At 45.5% G+C, this 22,307-nt stretch overlaps 1 protein-coding gene across 2 annotated transcripts in view; it reads right to left on the reverse strand.

The window, feature by feature from the left end:
- Positions 1-21,455, reverse strand: part of LOC139378911 (sushi, von Willebrand factor type A, EGF and pentraxin domain containing 1) — a 132,821-nt gene extending 111,366 nt beyond the window's left edge. For both annotated transcript variants that reach the window (XM_071121513.1, XM_071121514.1), the window contains exon 1: positions 20,701-21,455. In XM_071121513.1, coding sequence (XP_070977614.1) covers positions 20,701-21,243 — 543 coding nt within the window. In that variant the 5' untranslated portion in view covers positions 21,244-21,455. The remainder of the gene's footprint in view (positions 1-20,700) is intronic.
- Positions 21,456-22,307: the final 852 nt, after the last annotated feature.

Genomic DNA, 22,307 nt, shown 5'->3' on the forward strand with positions numbered 1-22,307 from the left:
AATCCATTGGATGATGAAGTCAAAGACAGAGAAACTAAGGGGAGGAAAGGAAAGCATGGTCGTTTTAGAGCCAGAGGCTACTGTTATTGTAGCTGCCTTTGTGGAACCTACTTTCTGTTCTCTCTGTGTGTTATGAAAATGACTTATAAACTGACTGATCGACACATTCCTACATGCTACACACACACACACACCAGTGGAGGCTCCTCAGAAGAGGAAGGGGAGGACCACCTCCTCAGTGATTTAAAAAAACATTTTTTATAGTGAAACATTAAAAAGTTATGCTTTTAAAATAAAATGACCATAAATATATTCACGTCACCAAATAATTGATTAAAACACAGTGTTTTGCAATGAAGTTCTACAGAAGCCTCAACAGCATTGTAGAGTAGCACCATGGTGTAGCCGGAGGACAGCTAGTTTCCTCCCTCCTCTGGGTACATTGACTTCAATGCAAAACCTAGGAGCTTGTGGTTCTCACCCCCTTCCATAGACTTACACAGTAATTATGACAACTTCCAGAGGACGTCCTCCAAGCTATCAGAACTCTTGCAGCATGAATTTGCATGTTGTCCACCCACTCAAAGGATCAGAGAATGAGTCTAGTGCTGAAAGCATAAGCTACAGTTAGCTAGCACTGCAGTGCATAACATGTTGTGAGTAGTTGACTCAAAGAGAGAGAAAGACACATTTGTTTCTTCAAAAATGAAGGAGAAGCAAGAGAGAGAGACAGAGAGGGAAAGAAAGAGATATTTCATTGTATTTTCTTTCACTTTCATTTAGATAGCGAATGCAGCTAGGTAGTTTAGCCTATTCAAACACCTGGCTCGGGCAGAGAGGGATGCTATGTTCGGTATTTAGTATAGGTATTTTGTTAGGATCCCCGTTAGCTGTTGCGAAAGCAGAAGCTACTCATCCTGGGGTCCACATAAAACATGAAACATGACATAATACAGAACATTAATAGACAAGGACAGAACAATTGTCCCAGCATCGTTCGGGTTTGCCTGGTGTAGGCCGTCATTGTAAATAAGAATTTGTTCTTAACTGACTTGTCGAGTTAAATAAAGGTTTAAAAAAATGGCACACGTAGCCTACATATCACTACATGAATTTTCAACACATTAATGTTTCTTATAAAAAGAAGAAGTGATGCAGTCAGTCTCTCCACAACTCTTAGCCAAGGGAGACTGGCATGCATAGTATTTGTATTAGCCCTCTGAGAACAATGAAGAGCAAGACGTGCTGCTCTGTTCTGGGCCAGCTACAGCTTAACCAGGTCTTTCCTTGCAGCACTCGACCACACGACTGGACAATAATCAAGACAAGACAAAACTAGAGCCTGCTTTGTGGAGTGCGGTGTCATAAAAGCAGAGCATCTCTTTATTACAGGACAGAACTCTCCCCATCTTCACAACCATTGACTCTATATGTTTTGACCATGACAGTTTACAATCTAAGGTAACGCCAAGTAAGTCGCCTCAACTTGTTCAACAGCCACACCATTCATTACCAGATTCAAATGAAGTCTAGAACTTCGGGAATGATTTGCATCAAATACAATGCTCTTAGTTTAATAGATGTTCAGGACCAGTTTATTTCTGGTCACCCATTCCAAAACAGACTGCAACTCCTTGTTAAGGGTTTCAGTGACTTCATTAGCTGTGGTTGCTGATGTGTATATAGTTGAATCATCAGCAGACATAGACACACATGATCATGCTTTGTTTAATTCCAGTGGTAGGTCACTGGTAAAAATAGAAAATAGTAGAAGGCCTAGAGAGCTTCCCTGCGGTACAACGCACTTTACATGTTTGACAATAGAGAAGCTTCCATTAAAGAAAACCCTCTCAGTTCAATTAGATACAGTAGATAGCTCTGAATCCATGTTAGAGGTTGAAAAGCCATAACACATACGTTTTCTCAATAATAGGTTATGATCAATAAAATCAAAGGCAGCTCCCACAAGACAATACAGCTCCCACAATCTTCTTATTATCAATTTCTTTCAACCAATCATCAAACATTTCTGTCAGTGCAGTACATGTTGAGTGCCCTTCTCTATAAGTCTGTTGTTAATTTGTTTACGGAGAAATAGCATTGTATTTGGTCAAACACCATTTTATTCCAACCGTTTGCTAAGAGCTGGCAGCAAGCTGATAGGTCTGCTGTTAGAACCAGTAAAGGCTGCTTTACCACTCTTGGCTTCCCTCCAGGCCTGAGGACAAAGACTTTCCTCGAGGATCAGATTAAAGATATGACAGAAAGGGAGTTGCTATAGAGTCAGCTACCATCCTCAGTAGCTTTCCATCTAAGTTGTCAATGCCAGGAGGTTTGTCATTATTGATCAATAACAACAATTCTTCCACCTCTCCAACACTAACTTTACAAAATTCTAACTTGCAATGCATTTCTTTCGTTATCTGTTTTTTTTATGCACGAGAACAATGGCTCACTGTTCGTTGTTGGCATTTCCTGCCTAAGGTTGCCCACTGTGCCAATGAAGTAATCATTAAAATAATTGGCAACATCAAATGGTTTTGTGATGAATAAGCCATCTGATTTGATGAAAGATGGAGTTGAATATGTCTTTCTGCCCATAATTTCATTTAAAGTACTCCAAGGTTTCCCCCCCCCCCATCATTCTTTATATCATTGATCTTGGCTTCATAATGCAGTTTCTTCTTCTTTTGGTTGACTTTATTCACATAATTTCTCAATTCGCAGTAAGTCAGCCAGTCAGATGTGCAGCCAAACTTATTATCCACTCCTTTTACCCCATCTCTTTCAACCATACAGTTTTTCAATTCCTCATGAATCCATGGAGCCGTAGCAGTTCTAACAGTCAGTTTCTTAACAGGTGCATGTTTATCATTGAATAACAATTTCATAGATTCATCAAGTGCAGCATTTGGAGGCTCCTTATTAATCACATCAGACCAACAAATATTTTGAACATTATCCACATAAGAGTCACAGCATAATATTTTGTATGAACTCTTATACACTATTTTAGGCCCAGCTTTCGGAACTTTGGCTTCCTGGATGTAGCCACTATATTGTGGTCACTGCATCCAATGGGTACAGACACAGCTTTAGAACAAAGTTCTACAGTATTAGTAAAAATGTGATCAATACATGTGGATGATCTTGTTTCTGTAGTGTTGGTAAACACCCTGGTAGGGTGATTAATAACCTGAACCAGATTACAGGCACTGGTTAGAGTGAGAAGCTTCCTCTTGAGCAGACAGCTTGATGAAAGCCAGTTAATATTCAGGTCCCCAAAAAAGTAGACCTCTCTGTTTACATCACATACACTATCAAGCATTTCACATATTATTTAGATACTGCCTGTTAGCACTTGGTGGCCTATAGCAACACCCCTAAAGAAAAGGCTTTAGATGTGCCAAGTGAACCTGCAACCACAACACTTCAATAACACTTGACATAAGATTTTATCAAAGCATTACAGGGATATTGCTCAGAAAATATACAGCAACACCTCCTCATAAGCATTCCTGTCTCTTCTACAGATGTTATATCCTTGAATTGCTACTGCTGTATCATTAAATTAATTGTCTACGTGAATCTCAGAAATTTTGGAAAAGCTGACCACGACTCCATTTTGTTGCTCCCGGCCTATAGACAGAGACTAAAACAGGAGGTCTGTTCAACGCTGGTCCGACCAATCTGATTCCACGCTTCAAGATTGCATCGATCACGTGGATTGGGATATGTTCCGCATTGCGTCAAACAACAACATTGATGAATACGCTGATTCGGTGAGCAAATTTATTAGCAAGTGCATCGGCGATGTCGTACCCACAGCAACTGTTAAAACATTCCCAAACCAGAAACCGTGGATTGATAGCAGCATTCGCGCGAAACTGAAAGCGTGAACCACTGCTTTTAACCAGTGCAAGGTGACCGGAAACATGACCGAATAAAAACAGTGTAGCTATTCCCTCCGCAAGTCAATCAAACAAGCTAAGCGTCAGTATAGAGACAAAGTAGAGTCGCAATTCAACGGCTCAGACACAAGAGGTATGTGGCAGGGTCTACAGTCAATCACGGATTACAAAAAGAAAACCAGACCCCTCGCGATGTCTTGCTCCCAGACAGACTAAACAACTTCTTTGCTTGCTTTGAGGACAATACAGTGCCACTGACACGGCCCGCTACCAAAACCTGCGGACTCTTCTTCACTGGAGCCAACGTGAGTAAAACATTTAAACGTGTTAACCCTCACAAGGCTGCAGGCCCAGACGGCATCCCCAGCCGCGTCCTCAGAGCATGCGCAGACCAGCTGGCTGGTGTGTTTACGGACATATTCAATCAATCCTTATCCCAGTCTGCTGTTCCCACATGCTTTGAGAGGGCCCCCATTGTTCCTGTTCCCAAGAAAGCTAAGGTAACTGAGCTAAACAACTATCGCCCCGTAGCACTCACTTCCGTCATCATGAAGTGCTTTGAGAGACTAGTAAAGGACCATATCACCTCCACCCTACCTGACACCCTAGACCCACTCCAATTTGCTTACCGCCCCAATAGGTCCACAGATGACGCAATCGCAACCACACTGCACACTGCCCTAACCAATCTGGACAAGAGGAATACCTATGTGAGAATGCTGTTCATCGACTACAGCTCAGCATTTAACACCATTGTACCCTCCAAACTCATCATCAAGCTCGAGACCCTGGGTCTCGACCCCGCCCTGTGCAACTGGGTACTGGACTTCCTGACGGGCCGCCCCCAGGTGGTGAGGGCAGGTAACAACATCTCCACCCCGCTGATCCTCAACACTGGGGCCCCACAAGGGTGCGTTCTGAGCCCTCTCCTGTACTCCCTGTTCACCCACGACTGCGTGGCCATGCCACGCCTCCAAATCAATCATCAAGTTTGCAGACGACACTACAGTGGTAGGCTTGATTACCAACAACGACGAGACGCCTACAGGGAGGAGGTGAGGGCCCTCGGAGTGTGGTGTCAGGAAAATAACCTCACACTCAACGTCAACGAAACAAAGGAGATGATCGTGGACTTCAGGAAACAGCAGAGCACCCCCCAAACCACATCGACAGGACAGTAATGGAGAGGATAGTAAGTTTTAAGTTCCTCGGCGTACACATCACGGACAAACTGAATTGGTCCACCCACACAGACAGCGTGGTGAAGAAGGCGCAGCAGCGCCTCTTCAACCTCAGGAGACTGTAGAAATTTGGCTTGTCACCAAAAGCACTCACAAACTTTTACAGATGCACAATCGAGAGCATCCTGTCGGGCTGTATCACCGCCTGGTACGGCAATTGCTCTGCCCACAACCGTAAGGCTCTCCAGAGGGTAGTGAGGTCTGCACAACACATCACCGGGGGCAAACTACCTGCCCTCCAGGACACCTACACCACCCGATGTCACATGAAGGCCATAAAGATCATCAAGGACAACAACCACCGAGCCACTGCCTGTTCACCCCACTATCATCCAGAAGGCGAGGTCAGTACAGGTGCATCAAAGCAGGGACCGAGAGGCTGAAAAACAGCTTCTATCTCAAGGCCATCAGACTGTTAAACAGCCACCACTAACATTGAGTGGCTGCTGCCAACATACTGACTCAACTCCAGCCACTTTAGTAATGGAAAAATGTATTTAAAAATGTATCACTAGCCACTTTAAACAATGTCACTTAATAACTTTATAATGTTTACATACCCTACATTACTCATCTCATATGTATATACTATACTCTATACCATCTACTGCATTTTGCCATCTTTATGTAATACATGTATCAATAGCCACTTTAAACAATGCCACTTTTATATGTTTACATACCCTACATTACTCATCTCATATGTATATACTGTACTCTATACCATCTACTGAATCTTGCCTATGCCGTTCTGTACCATCACTCATTCATATATTTTTATGTACATATTCTTCATCCCTTTACACTTGTGTGTATAAGGTAGTTGTTGTGAAATTGTTAGGTTAGATTACTCGTTGGTTAATACTGCATTGTCGGAACTAGAAGCACAAGCATTTCGCTACACTCACATTAACATCTGCTAACCATGTGTACGTGACAAATAACATTTGATTTGATTTGATATGAAATATCTAATATACTGTATGAATGGTATCTGATTTTAGCAAGTTATTGATTTCATTAACCTCTTGAGTGTAGGGGGCAGTATTTTGATGTTTGGATGGAAAAACGTACCCAAATTAAACTGCCTATTCCTCAGGCCCAGAATCTAGAATATGCGTATAATTGTCAGATTAGGATAGAAAACACTCTAAAGTTTCCAAAACTGTCAAAATATTATCTGTGAGTGTAACAGAACTGATATTGCAGGCGAAAATCTGAGGGAAATCCAACCAGGAAGTGCTGTTTTTCCTGAAACCTCTCTGTTCCATTGCATGCCTTCCCTGCATTTAAAGGGATATCAACCAGATTCCTTTCTCTATGGTTTCCACATGCTGTGAACAGTCTTTAGATATGGTTTCAAGCTTTTATTCTGAAAAATGACGATCACTTCGCGCCAGTGGATGGCTCGGTGCCAGCAGAGTTTTGCATGCGCAACAGCTTGGAGCAGACATTTTCTCTCTCTCTCTCCTATTGAAAAAGCTACGGTCTGGTTGAAATATTATCGATTATTCATTGTAAAAACAACCTGTGGATTGATTATAAAAAACGTTTGACATGTTTCTACAAACTTTACGGATACTATTTGGAATTTTCGTCTGCCCCGTTGTGACCGCTCGAGCCTGTGGATTTCTGAACAAAACGCGTCAACCAAATGGAGGAATTTTGGATATAAAAATAATCTTTATCGAACAAAAGGAACATTCATTGTGTAACTGGGAGTCTCGTGAGTGCAAACATCCGAAGATCATCAAAGGTAAGTGATTAATTTTATCGCTTTTCTGACTTTCGTGACCAATCTACTTTGCTGCTAGCTGTTTGTAATGTTTTGTCTGCTGAGAGAGATGTCCTAACATAAACGCTTGGATAGCTTTTGCTGTAAAGCTTTTTTGAAATCTGACACAGCAGGTGGATTAACAACAAGCTAAGCTGTGTTATTCTATATTGCACTTGTGATTTCATGAAAATTAAATATTTTAGTAATTTAATTTGAATTTGGCGCTCTGCAATTCAGTGGATGTTGACGAAAATGATCCCACTAACGGGATGGGTGCGCCAAGAAGTTAACCTTAGTTCTAAGGCTACATATACTAATATGGACTATTTTCATTCCTTTTCTGGGTAGCTTATCAGAGATAGACATAATATGGAAAAGAGTAAACAAAGCAAGAAAATAAATTTACATTCACCAGACCATTAATCAGTTGATGTGTGTAAGTGTGTGTGTGCAGCGGGGTTGAAACTACAAACCCATAGGCTTGGCTCCCTCATCCCTTCCAGTCTTTTAGGAGGGAGGGTGGACAATGAGCCTGTCAAATTAGATGTAGTAGATTTAATTAAGCAATGTCACCACACGCTTTCATGGCTGCAAGTTCTTTCCTCTTCTTGCACACAGCTTCCGGATAGTCCTCCTTGAGGAAGATATACATTCCTCTCAAGTGTTGGCTCTTTCCAGAACAGCTACCTTGTCCTTGAACCTCAGGAACTTGACCACTAATCGGCCTTGGCCTGTCACCTGGTCCGGTGGTAGGTTTTCCAGTTCTGTGGACGTGCCCCACCTCAATCTTCCTGTGGTCCATCTTCAGTTTCTCCGAGATCATTTCCCTCACTTTGTCCTTATATCCCGTCCAGGTCTCATGTGGAGATTCTGCAATTCCGTTCATAGCCATGTTGTTCCGCCTCGATTGCCCCTCGAGATAATCTGATTTCTCTGTCATTGTTATCATGGATTCACATATAGAACTGATGTCCTCTCTCAATGACTTACAGATTGCTGTCATCTTGTCGTTCTCCTGTTTAAACTCATTGAGCTGACCCTGGGAGAACTGCAAACTGTTCTTCAGGTCCTGGACATCTCTGGTCAGGTTGTCCATTATTTTATTAGTTGACTCCACCAGTATTTGGATGAAACACTTAAAGTTATTTTCTTGTTGTTCTAACAACTGCTTGTCAAACTTTTTTTGTTTGTTTAAAATATCCTTCACCTGTGATAGAGAGACACCACTGCCCTCAACGTTTCTCTCAGTGGCTTTGGTGTTTGTCATGGTAGCAACATAGCAGTTCCAGACAGGGCAGGTCACAGGGAAGATTGAAAACAACAAACAGCAGGGATCTAGACAGCCACAAGCCCTGGGCAATCCGCGGTCCCAGCCACAATGGCCAACCGCATTGCAGGCTGCATTCCTCGCGAAAACCCTGCTAGCTTGATAGACAGCTAGCTAGCAGCTAGGCTAATTGCTACGCCAAACAGCTCCTCAAGACCCGGCCTTGGTTGGCAGGATCACTGGACAGATAGTCACAGTCCCAGGAACTGATGCCAACCGCATCGCAGGATCCAAACTCAAAAGGTAGCTCACTACTAAGACATTTTTCAATAAACTTTCAAAACGACAAACTGAGCTCTGCCTCATTCCGCGTACAACAGGAAGTGACGTGTATAGGTTAGGTAGGTTAGCTAGCTGGCTATGATTATCCTACACTAGAACTCATCCAAGTCAAGGTAAGCTTTTGGTTTTATTATTATATTACTGTCACCGGTACACTCTGGTGGAACTGCTAAACTGTTTTCTGCTGTACACTGTACACTGTACCGCATGATTTTGGCAGGTTTACTAATGTGTTAGTTCTAGTAGCTAGTAGACTATGAAGTTAATATGTGACTCATTTAAGGAAACTAGGCGTATGTCGTACAGGAGAGGTACAGTATTTGAATGTAAATATGTATTTTTTTTATCAAAATGCATTTTTTGGGCTTCTTGAACATGTGAACTTTTATGTGCCTTAATAATAAACTTGCATGCCATCTGTAAATACAGATACAATTGTTAAATTACAAGCCTAGTTGATTTAGCCATGGAAAAAGTCAGGAACCTTCCCGCTAGCCATGATTGCCTGAGATAATGGATGGGCTGGACATGCCGAGAGATTAGTTCAGATTGGTCAGCCATGTAGCATACTTCTGTCTATAACATGAGCTGTTCTGCATGTGTAGGTAATCTTTCCTACCGCAGATTTTTTGAAAATATCCTTAAGAACTGCAAAGGTGTTGCTACTGCTCTCCACTTTCTAGAGGATGATCGTGCCATGGTGACTCTCTCTGACTCTGAAAATGAATCAGACAATGAGGAAATCCCTGATTTAACCTCTCTAGGCTAGATAAGACGCTACCATCCCACCTGACCAACATCCAATGAAAGTGAAGGGTGCCAAATTCAAACTACAGAATTGTAAATATTTAACATTCTTGAAAATACACATGCAATATGTCAAACTAAAGCTTAACTTCTTGTTAATCCAGCCATGGTGTCATATTTCAAAAAGGCTTTACGGTGAAAGCAAACCATGCATTTATCTGAGGACAGCACCCCAACAAACAAACACAAACAATCATATTTCATCCCGCCAGACGTGACACAAAACTCAGAAATAACAATATAATTTATGCCTTACCTTTGAAGAGCTTCTTCTGTTGGCACTCCAATATGTTCCATAAACATCACAAATGGTCCTTTTGTTCGACTAATTCCGTCGTTATATCTCCAAAATGTCCATTATTTGGCACGTTTGATTCAGAAAAACACTGGTTCCAACTCGCGCAACATGACTACAAAATATCTAATTAGTTACCTGTAATCTTTGTCCAAACATTTCAAACAACTTTCCTAATACAACTTTAGGTATTTTTTCATGTAAATTACTGATAAAATTTAAGACGGGATAAACTGCTTTCAATAGCGGATAAAAGCAAAGTGGAGCGAACTTTCAGGTCGCTCGCCCCAACCACAACAGTACACTAGACTCGACCCTCATTCTGAACAGCCCTACTTCTTCATTACACAAAGGAAAAACATTAACCAATTTCTAAAGACTGTTGACATCCAGTGGAAGCAATAGGAACTGCAAGCAAGTGCCTTAGAAATCTAGATCCACATAGAAACCCATTTAAAACACTGTCACCTCAAAAAAGTACATTTCCTGGATGGTTTGTCCTCAGGGTTTCGCCTGCCAAATAAGTTCTGTTATACTCACAGACATCATTCAAACAGCTTTAGAAACTTCAGAGTGTTTTCTATCCAAGTACTAATAATACTAAGAATGCACTACTAAAAATACTAAGAATGCAATACTAATAATATGCATATCCTAGCTTCTGGGCCTGAGTAGCAGGCAGTTTACTTTGGGCACGCTTTTCATCCGGACGTGAAAATACCGCCCCCTAGCCTAGAGAGGTTAAGTAAAAACATTTTCATTGAACCAGGCATTATAGAGTCTTCTGAAACGGAGATCAACAGTGTTGTTGTCACGGAAGAAGTTCTTTGAGTTTTTAAATCAGTGGAATGCCTGGTGGAAGTAGAGTATGATAGCTAAGGAGATGGAGAAATTCTGGCGTTTGATTGCAAATATGCAGAGGGCTTTGAAAAGAGAACACAGAAGGCTGTTGTATAAAACACCTGTCACTGGATTACATATTCAAGCTAAGGGCAGCCATGGCATCAATGACAGAGAGGGAATCTAGCTAGCTACATTTTCAGTGTCACGCCCTGACCATAGTTTACTTTGTATTTTCTATGTTTTGGTTGGTCAGGGTGTGATCTGAGTGGGCATTCTATGTTACATGTCTAGTTTGTCCAGTTCTATGTTCGGCCTGATATGGTTCTCAATCAGAGGCAGGTGTTCATCATTGTCTCTGATTGGGAACCATATTTAGGTAGCCTGGGTTTCACTGTGTGTTTGTGGGTGTTCCTGTCTATGTGTTTTTCACCAGATAGGCTGTTTAGGTTTTCGTTACGTCCGTTACGTTTTGTTTTGTAGTATTGTATTGGAGATTCGTGTTTCGTATTATTAATAAACATGGATCGTAAACCACACGCTGCATTTTGGTCCGACTCTCCTTCTCATCAAGAAGACCGTTACAGAATCACCCACCACCAACGGACCAAGCAGCGTGTCAACAGGCAGCAACAGCAGCGTAAAGAGGAATGGACATGGGAGGACGTTTTGGATGGCAAGGGCTGTTACACTTGGGAGGAGATACTGGCTGGAAGAGATCGCCTCCCATGGGAACAGGTGGAGGCACTTAGGAGAGCAGAGGCAGCCGGAGAGAGGAGCCGGCGATATGAGGGAACACGACTGGCAAGGAAGCCCGAGAGGCAGCCCCAAAAATTTCTTGGGGGGGGGCTAACAGGGAGTATGGCTACGCCAGGTAGGAGACCTGCGCAAACTCCCTGTGCTTACCGGGGGGCTAGAGAGACCGGACAGGCACCGTGTTATGCAGTGGTGCGCACGGTGTCTCCAGTGCGGGTGCATAGCCCGGTGCGGTATATTCCAGCTCCGCGTGTCTGCCGGGCTAGATTGAGCGTCGAGCCTAATGCCATGAAGCCGGCTCTACGCAGCTGGTCCCCAGTGCGTCTCCTTGGGCCGGCTTACATGGCACCAGCCTTGCGCTCGGTGTCTCCGGTTCGCCTGCATAGCCCAGTGCGGGCTATTCCACCTCGCCGCACTGGCAGGGCGACCGTGAGCATTCAACCAGGTAAGGTTGGGCAGGCTCGGTGCTCAAGAGCTCCAGTGCGCCTGCACGGTCCGGTTTTTCCAGTACCACCTCCACACCCCAGCCCTCCGGTAGCAGCTCCCCGCACCAGGCTTCCTGTGCGTGTCCTTGGCCCAGTACCACCAGTGCCAGCACCACGCATCAGGCCTACAGTGCGCCTCGCCTGTCCAGCGCTGTCGGAGCCCTCCTCCTCTCCAGCGCTGTCGGAGTCTCCCGCCTGTTTAGCGCTGTTAGAGCCTTCCTTCTCTACAGCGCTGCCGGAGTCTCCCGCCTGTTCAGAACTGCCAGTTAACATAGAGCTGCCAGTTAGCATAGAGCTGCCAGTTAGCATAGAGCTGCCAGTTAGCATAGAGCTGCCAGTTAGCAAGGAGCTGCCAGTCTGCAAGGAGCTGCCAGTCTGCAAGGAGCTGCCAGTCTGCATGGAGCTGCCAGTCTGCATAGAGCTGCCAGTCTGCATGGAGCTGCCAGTCTGCAAGGAGCCGCCAGAGCTGCCTGTCTGCAGGATGCCGCCAGAGCTGCCAGTCTGCAAGGAGCCGCCAGAGCTGCCAGTCTGCAAGGAGCCGCCAGAGCTGCCAGTTAGCATGGAGCAGCCAGGGCCGCCAGTCAGCATGGAGCAGCCAGGGCCGCCAGTCAGCATGGAGCAGCCAGGGCCGCCAGTCAGCATGGAGCAGCCAGGGCCGCCAGTCAGCATGGAGCAGCCAGTCAGCATGGAGCAGCCAGTCAGCATGGAGCAGCCAGAGCAGCCAGTCAGCATGGAGCAGCCAGAGCTGCCAGTCAGCATGGAGCAGCCAGTCAGCATGGAGCAGCCAGAGCTGCCAGTCAGCATGGAGCAGCCAGTCAGCATGGAGCAGCCAGAGCTACCAGTCATCATGGAGCAGCCAGTCAGCATGGAGCAGCCAGAGCTGCCAGTCGACCAGACTCTTCCAGATCTGCCAGTCGTCCAGACTCTTCCAGATCTGCCAGTCGTCCAGACTCTTCCAGATCTGCCAGTCGACCAGACTCTTCCAGATCTGCCAGTCGACCAGACTCTTCCAGATCTGCCAGTCGACCAGACTCTTCCAGATCTGCCAGTCGACCAGACTCTTCCAGATCTGCCAGTCGTCCAGACTCTTCCAGATCTGCCAGTCGTCCAGACTCTTCCAGATCTGCCAGTCGTCCAGACTCTTCCAGATCTGCCAGTCGTCCAGACTCTTCCAGATCTGCCAGTCGTCCAGACTCTTCCAGATCTGCCAGTCGTCCAGACTCTTCCAGATCTGCCAGTCGACCAGACTCTTCCAGATCTGCCAGTCGACCAGACTCTTCCAGATCTGCCAGTCGACCAGACTCTTCCAGATCTGCCAGTCGACCAGACTCTTCCAGATCTGCCAGTCGACCAGACTCTCTCAGATCTGCCAGTCGTCCAGACTCTCTCAGATCTGCCAGTCGTCCAGACTCTCTCAGATCCGCCAGTCGACCAGATTCTCCCAGATCCGCCAGTCGACCAGATTCTCCCAGATCCGCCAGTCGACCAGATTCTCCCAGATCCGCCAGTCGACCAGATTCTCCCAGATCCGCCAGTCGACCAGATTCTCCCAGATCCGCCAGTCGACCAGGATCTGCTGAAACCGCCAGCCAGCCAGGTTCTGGTAGTTTCTACTACCTGCCTGGGCTTCCTCTCAGTGCTGAGCTTCTTCTCAGTGCTGAGCTTCCTCTCAGTGCTGAGCTACCCATCTGTCCCGAGTTACCTCTGTCCCGAGCTGTCCCTCTGTCCCATGTTATCATTGTGGTGGGTAACCTATTTAGGGACGTTTAGGAGGGGGATTAAAACTGTCATGGAGTGGGGTCCACGTCCAGCGCCAGAGCCGCCACCGCGGACAGATGCCCACCCAGACCCTCCCCTATAGGTTCAGGTTTTGCGGCCGGAGTCCGCACCTTGGGGGGGGGGTACTGTCACGCCCTGACCATAGTTTACTTTGTATTTTCTATGTTTTGGTTGGTCAGGGTGTGATCTGAGTGGGCATTCTATGTTACATGTCTAGTTTGTCCAGTTCTATGTTCGGCCTGATATGGTTCTCAATCAGAGGCAGGTGTTCATCATTGTCTCTGATTGGGAACCATATTTAGGTAGCCTGGGTTTCACTGTGTGTTTGTGGGTGAGTGTTCCTGTCTATGTGTTTTTCACCAGATAGGCTGTTTAGGTTTTCGTTACGTCCGTTACGTTTTGTTTTGTAGTATTGTATTGGAGATTCGTGTTTCGTATTATTAATAAACATGGATCGTAAACCACACGCTGCATTTTGGTCCGACTCTCCTTCTCATCAAGAAGACCGTTACATTCAGATATTATACGTTTCTAATTTTGTCAGAAAGTTGTGTACCAGGCTCAAGGGTGTGGGGTTTCTACGTCACCAAGTTCAATAACAAAACATGCACCAGTAGCACAAATAGAATGCAAATGGGGAGTTTATTAGGGATTTTGGTACACTGGGGAAGAGGGGGAAATTCACCAATCACCTCACTGTCCACAAGCCGTTCTCATTGTCCGTTCTGTTTTCCAGGGGTAATCCTCACACTCGGGTCCTCAGCCAATCCGGTCTGGTACACATGGGCAGTAGTTCGACAGTCCAGGTCACGACGGGTAATCTCACAGATATTGCTCTCTCTTCTCCCACTTTTCATAACACAGTTGGCTCTCTCCTACTCTGCCCCTTTGTGCAGGCTGCTTCCTCCTTTATCCACAAGCATACCTTGGCTTATCGATCCACAGCCTTGCCTCGTTGGGGAAGGAAGTCCATATAAGGCTCGGGGGTGGAGCCAAGTACTAATAGATATCTCCCCTCTAGTACTGGGAACTCGGAAATCTCCAACTTCCGACTTCAGTGCATTTAAGACAACTGAGCTCCGACTGGGAAAATTAGTATTATGGTGACAACGATGTAAGCTGTGTGTAGAGTTTTTTTTACATTCGATAAAAGTAGAGACTCCCTCATCTTAAACGGCACCGACCGCCACTGACACACACACACACACAAGCAAACACACATGGAATGGAAAACAGCTAAACTTATTATAAACTAAACTGACTTGAAAATATAGTAAATCTTGAACCACCATAATTGAGATGAGATGATGTCCTTAACAAACCCCACGGTCCTTACATCCACTGTCAGTGTGCAATAATAATCATTTATCTCCAAATGCACATCCACACTCCCTCTGTATCCATCCGACTCATCGCTCTCTCAGCCCTCTGCACAGTTTGAGAGAGCCCGATGAAGAGCCCTGTTGACCCGGACAGAAAAATCTACCAGAAAAAAATCATCCCTCTATCTCCTCCCTCTGGACAGTCATCTTAAAATGTAGATAAATATCCTGAAGAACAGCACTGTCGTTCTCTACACTGGACCAGGAAAAGCCTTCTCTCTCTCTCTCTCAGTAATGGATCCCAGCTTTCTGCAGTACTTAGAAACAGCCAGACCGGCCAATGGAATGAAATATGGCTTTGTTATTACATCCATTATCAATTACACACACACACACACACACACACACACACACACACACACACACACACACACACACACACACACACACACACACACACACAGGCCTTACCAAACGCTTTGCTAGGCTAACTGTATAGCGTGACAACCTGATGCCCTTGCAGATTACCGTTAGCGAGGGCATATTTAACAATGCTATATGGTGTTAAAGATTTTTTTTAAATAATGGAAAACATTATTCAGCAGTACTTTTTCCAAAAGAGGGATTAGCTAAATTTACCCTAGTCCCAAATCTGTTTGTGCTGTCTTGGCAACGACAGTAGGACTTGCTGAAGTAGCAGTATAAAAGAGCAGCAGAGATAAAAGATGATATATCATAGAAGGTCTATTTTCCAACATCTCAAGTACACCCTAAATGGCTCCCTGTGCTCTATATCGTGCTCCCGACTCCCCATAGGGCTCGGGTCAAAAGTAGTGCACTACGTAGGGAATTGGTTGCCATTTGGGACACAGCACTCCTCTCTCAGACAAGGGTTAGTCATACTCAGACAGACTGTAAACGTCAATGTGAATTAGTAAGGTGCCATCTGGTCCTGTAGACATCTGTAGACATCTGCTGAGATCTCTGTCTGTCTCACCTTCACATGCCTCGCTACTGCTATTCCTCATTGATAGCTCAAAACCTATGGCATGTATACCACCTATGGAGAAAAAAACGCACTGCACATCTGCAGCCTGCCTGCTTGACGGATCTTTTCATTTCACCCTCACACAACAGTATGAACACTACTGTAAGTCACTCTGGATAAGAGTGTCTGCTAAATTACTACAATGCACATGTCATTGCACATCAGTACCATTACACAGACAGTGGCACGGTTCAAAACCTTTCGGTCATGAGAGCCTCCGAGGGCCCGGGCTTCAGTATGGAAAAGGTATTTACATTGGTACTCTAATGGGCGCATACATGCACGTGCGCATACACACACTCACTTACTGTAATGTATTTTATAAGAAATATTTCCTCTGGTGACGCCTGGAGCTGACAGGACAGGACAGTATGTCTACTGTGATGGGGGTCACCTTGGGGTCATGATAAGGGCTGCACCAAATGATTGATGTATTATAATAATGTATTATGCTTATGTTGTATTAATAGAAGGGGAAGGGCTATGAGACCCTCCCCACTACATGTATAGGTTTCTTGACCACAGATTAGCAATATATGCATTATAAGGTTAAATACTGTTCCACAGTTATTTTCTAGTCTCTGCCTCTTATAAGAAACGTTCTGAGCACATGTGTGAGCCATTGCAGTCAAAACAGGGTGTCTGTGAGAAAGCGCCTTAAGGCTAAAAGAGACACATAGACACAGACCCCTGCAGGGGAGTAAATAGATAAGTGACAAGCCAGACATACCACTGTAAACCACACGGGAATGGAAAATTAAGGCTGAGCCTTTAGAAAACACTGGACTATTGTTTTCTCCTGCAAGTTTGTATAACTGTATATGCATGGGCTTGGTCTCATGAGTAGAAGGTGTTGACGTAGGCAGTTACATCACTAGGGGTTGACTGCAAGTATATTAAAGCAACTTTGACCTGTTTTATTTTGCAGAACTTCCACATGCGTGCTGTGTTTCTGTTGTCAACCTCCCATCTGCAATTGCATTAATAAAGGTTTGATTGATATACTTAAAGAATATATTGTCTGATTGCTGATTTCACCAATAAGCCAATGATTGACAAGGAACAAAGAACCTACCCCAACAACTGTATGGAACCCAGTGTCAATGTGGACCTGTATCTTGCTTCTGTGGAGCTTCCTGTTTAGTAGGACTTTATCCTGGCCGGCTTTGGAGCAACAGCTACACCATCCTATTAATTTCCAGTGTTATAATTGATAACAATAATACCCACTCTGAGACACTCTGTCTCCCAATTCCAAATGTGCGAACCACTGCATTTAACCACGGCACGGCAAGGTGACTGGGACCATCTACAAACAGACCAACTATGACCTCCGTAAGGCAAACAAAGTGGCAAAACGTCAGTATAGAGACAAAGTGGAGTCGCAATTCAATGGCTCAGACACAAGACACGTGGCAGGAACCCCAAACAATTACGGGTTATAAATTGAAAGTCAACCACGACGCCTCGCTTCTGGACAAGTTAAACACCATCTTCGCCCTCTTTAAGGAAAACAACACAGAGCCGCTGATGTGGGTCCACACTTCTCATGAGGACTGTATGTTCCCGATCTCCGTGGCTGACTTGAGTAAGACATTTGAGCGTGTTAACCCTCGCAAAGCTGCCGGCCCAGGCAGCATCCCATGCCGCGTCCTCAGAGCATGCGCAGACCAGCTGGCCGGAGTGTTTACAGACACATTCAATCTTTCACTATTCCAGTCTGTTGTCCCCACATGTTTCAAGATGTCCACAATCGTTCCTGTGCACAAGGAAGTGAAGGTAACTGATCTAAATTACTATTGTCCCGTAACACTCACTTCAGTAATAATTAAGTGCTTTGAGAGGCTAGTTAAGGATCATATCACTTCCATCTTACCTGACATCCTAGACCCACTACAGTTTGCATACCGCTCCAAAAGATCCACAGATGACACATTGCCCTATCCCACTTGGACAAGAGGAATAGCTATGTAAGAATGCTGTTCATTGACTACAGCTCAGCCTTCAACACCATGGTGCCCTCCAAGATCATCACTAAGCTCAGGGCCCTGAGTCTGAACCTATGCCTGTGCAACTGGGTCCTGGAATTCCGGACAGGCCGACCCCAACTGGTGAAGGTAGGGAACAACACCTCTGCCACTCTGATCCTTAACACGGAGTCCCCACAGGGTGCGTGCTCAGCCCCCTCCTTTACTCTCTCTTCACCCATGACTGCGTGGCCATGCACGTCTCCAACTCAATCATCAAGTTTGCAGACAACACAACAGTGGTAGGCCTGATTACCAACAACGACGAGACAGCCTACAGGGAGGAGGCGAGTGCCTTGGCGGAATGGTGCCAGGAAAATATCCTCTCCATCAACTTCAACAAAACGAAGGAGCTGATCGTGGACTCCAGGAGACAGCAGAGAGAGCACGCCCCCATCCACAGAGAAGCAGTTGAGAGGGTCAAAAGCTTCAAGTTCACTGACGACTTGAAATGGTCCCTTCACACAGATAGTGTAGTGAAGAAAGTGCAACAGCTAAAGAGGCTGAAGAAATTTGGCTTGGGCCACTAAGACCCTCACAAACTGCAGGTGCACCATTGAGAGCATCCTGTCGGGCTGTATCAACCGCAGAGCTTTCTGGAAGGTGGTGCGATCAGCCCAATGCAATATCGGGGGCACACTGCCTGCCCTCCAAGACATCAACAGCAGCTGGTGTCACAGGATGTCCAAGAAGATCATCAAGGACCCCAGCCACCCCCTGCACCTTGGAGGCAGCTACACTGTAGATGTAGGATCTTTTGACGCTGATAATGTTTCTGCACAGCAGGAAATGCAAAAATGTAGTGTATTCAAGGTTTAAAAAGGCTTCTATTTTCCACTTTAAAATGTCAGACTAGATTTCCCAAAACTAAAAACGTATCAACCCCGAAAAAAATGTCCATTAATTATAATCCATTAATTATAATAATTATTCACATTTCCTGTTGCTGCAGGATTATTTTCCTGCTGTAGCAAACTGACTCAAATGAAGATTGTACATCTGTTTGTACAGTACATAGTATTTTACCCACTTTATAAGTACAGTGCATTCGGAAAGTATTCAGACCCCTTGACTTTTTTCTCATTTTGTTACGTTACAGCGTTATTCTAAAATGGACTACATAAAAACATGTTCCTCATCAATCTACACACAATACTCTATAATGACAAAGCGAAAACATATTATTTTTTTTTTGCTAATGTATTACCTTATTTACATAAGTATTCAGACCTTTGCAATGAGACTCGAAATTGAGCTCAGGTGCATCCTGTTTCCATTGATCATTCTTGAGATGTTTCTACAACTTGATTTGAGTCCACCTGTGGTAAATTCAATTGATTAGACATTATTTGGAAAGGCACACACCTGTATATATAAGGTCCCACAGTTGACAGTGCATGTCAGAGCAAAAACCAAGCAATGAGGTCAAAGACATTGTCTGTAGAGCTCCGAGACAGGATTGTGTCAAGACACAGATCTGGGGAAGGGTACCAAACAATTTCTGCAGCATTGAAGGTCCCCAAGAACACAGTAGCCTCCATCATTCTTAAATGGAAGAGGTTTGGAAACACCAAGACTCTTCCTAGAGCTAACCACCCGGCCAAACTGAGCAAGCGGGGGAGAAGGGCCCTGCTCAGGAAGGTGACCAAGAACCCGGTGGTTAGTCTGACAAAGCTCCAGAGTTCCTCTTTGGAGATGGGAGAACCTTTCAGAAGGACAACCATCTCTGCAGCACTCCACCAATCAGGCATTTATGGTAGAATGGCCGGATGGAAGCCACTCCTCAGTAAAAGGCACATGACAGCCCTCTTGGAGTTTGCCAAAAGTCACCTAAAGGACTCTGACCATGATAAAGACGGTTCACCGGTCTGATGAAACCAAGATTGAACTCCTTGGCCTGAATGTGTCACGTCCGGAGGAAATCTGGCAACATCCCTACGGTGAAGCATGGTGGTGGCAGCATCATGCTGTGGGGATGTTTTTCAGAGGCAGGGACACTAGTCAGGATCGACTCTCTGAATGTCCTTGAGTGGCCCGCCCGGACTTGAACCTGATCGAACATCTCTGGAGAGACCTAAAAATAGCTGTGCAGCTACGCTCCCCTTCCAACCTGACAGAGCTTGAGAGGATCTGTGGAGAAGAATGGGAGAAACTCCCCAAATACAGGTGTGCCAAGCTTGTAGCGTCATACCCAAGAAGACTCAAGGCTGTAATCGCTGCCAAAGGTGCTTCAACAAAGTACTGAGTAAAGGGTCTGAATACTTATGTAAATGTCATATTTCCGTTTTTATTTTTATTAATTTCCAAACATTTCTAAAAACCTGCTTCTGCTTTCTGATTATGGGGCATTGTGTGAAGATTGATGAGGGAAAAAAACAATTGAATCAATTTTAGAATAAGCCTGTAATGTAACAAAATGTGGAAAAGTTCCAGGGGTCTGAATACTTTCCGAAAGCCCTGTATATATTGGATTCTTGACATAGCTCACTATAATATACACTGAATGAACAAAACATGAGAAACACCTGATCTTTCCATAACATTGGTTGACCAGGTGAACCCAGGTGAAAGCTATGATCCCTTCTTGATGTCACCTGTTAAATCCACTTCAATCAGTGATGTCGAATTTGAGATGGATACACACCCACAACCCACATACATGCAAATCTGGTATAGACACACACACACACACACACACACACACACACACACACACACACACACACACACACACACACACACACACACACAAGAATCCAGGTTACACACACTGACACGCATACGCACACGCATCGACACTCACCGCAGCCCGTTGGAAGGCTCCTTTGGTATAGGTCCCTCCTCCTCTGTAGGTGATAGCAGGGATCTCCTGGTTAAACAGAGAACACTTGTGCTGGTGTGATTTTGGCGCCTTGACGTGATCCACCCGGGTCACCACGTGGGTCTTGGATGAGAACGTAACCAGGGCGACCCTCGTGTCCTCCGGGGCCACGGGGAAGTCCGAGAGGAGCTTCCGTACGAAGCGCAGCTCGCTCAGGAAGTTGTTGGCCCCCACGCTGGAAGACTCGTCCACCAGGAACACCAGGTCCAGACGTGCGCTCTTCTCCCGGAGCGTGCGCACATTCTTCTTGAAGGCTTGGCCCAGGCGCTCCACCTTGGACTCTGCGCTCTCAGAGAGGGTGAGGTTGAGGGCCGGAGAGGCTGGGGGTCCGGAGCCGTAGCGGAGGGAGCTGAGATGGTGTAGCTGTTGCTCTGAAGCCGGCCAGGATGAAGTCCTACTAACCAGGAAGCTCCATAGAAGCAAGATATAGGTCCACATAGACACTGGGTTCCTTACAGTAGACATACTGTCCTGTCCTGTCAGCTCCAGGTGTCAGCAGAGGTAAGGGTTCTTATAAAACACTTTGAAACAGGATGTCCAATAGTGACGACGACAAGTATTTGATGATGGTGTTTTCCTACGTTCCCATTTGTCTCCAGCCACACTGCAACATGGACGCCAGGCAAGGCAGAATTTTTCCACGAGGATTTCTCCAAAAGCACTTCCAAAAAAGAGAATAGCACCAGTGATGATGATGAAATAGTTGTCCTGTGGCCCCGTCTGTCTGTCTGTCTCTCCTCTTCTCTGTTGGAGTCCTGATCTGGTCTTTCTATTAGCGAGGGAGGGCGCTGACTGGAGAGGGCGTGTGGCTGAGCAGTTACAGTGAAATGTCTGTCTGTCCCGCTAGGAGAAGCTACAGCTGATCCCTTCTCTCTCTGTCTCTCTCTCAGTTTCTTGCCCTCAGGCTCCTGTGTGTGTGTGATGCTCCAGCACCCAATCAGGTTTCAAATGGCCCTCTCCCCCCCTCTCCCAAAATCATTAAAAAAAATAATGAAAAAAGTTAAGCGCAAGAGGGAGAAAGACACAGAGAGAGAAGGAGAGAGATACAGAGGGAAAAGGGGCAGGGGCAGTCACAGCCGTGAAGTACATTTTATATTTTCTCCTCCTCCCTTCTTCTCTGCTCTTGCTCTTGCTCTCCCTCCCTCCCTCTCTCTCTCTGTCTCTCTGTCTCTCTCTCTGTCTATGTCTCTCTCTCTCTCTCCCCCCCCTCTCTCTCTCTCTCTCTCTCTGTCTGTCTTTCTCTCTCCCCTCTCTCTGTCACTCTCTCTCCTCTCTCTCTCTCCCCCTCTCTCTCTCTCTCTTTCTCTCTCCCCTCCCTCTCTCTCTCTGTCACTCTCTCTCCTCTTTCTCCCCCTCTCTCTCTCTCTCTTTCTCTCTCCCCTCTCTCTGTCACTCTCTCTCCTCTCTCTCTCTCCCCCCCCCTCTCTCTCTCTCTCTCTCTTTCTTTCTCTCTCTCCTCTCTCTCTCTCCCCCTCTCTCTCTCCTCTCTCTCTGTCTCTCTCTCTTCTCTCTCAGTCTCTAATTTTCTC

The sequence above is a fragment of the Oncorhynchus clarkii genome, chromosome 21, assembly GCF_045791955.1.
Source record: "Oncorhynchus clarkii lewisi isolate Uvic-CL-2024 chromosome 21, UVic_Ocla_1.0, whole genome shotgun sequence".
NCBI classification, from domain to species: Eukaryota; Metazoa; Chordata; class Actinopteri; order Salmoniformes; family Salmonidae; genus Oncorhynchus; species Oncorhynchus clarkii.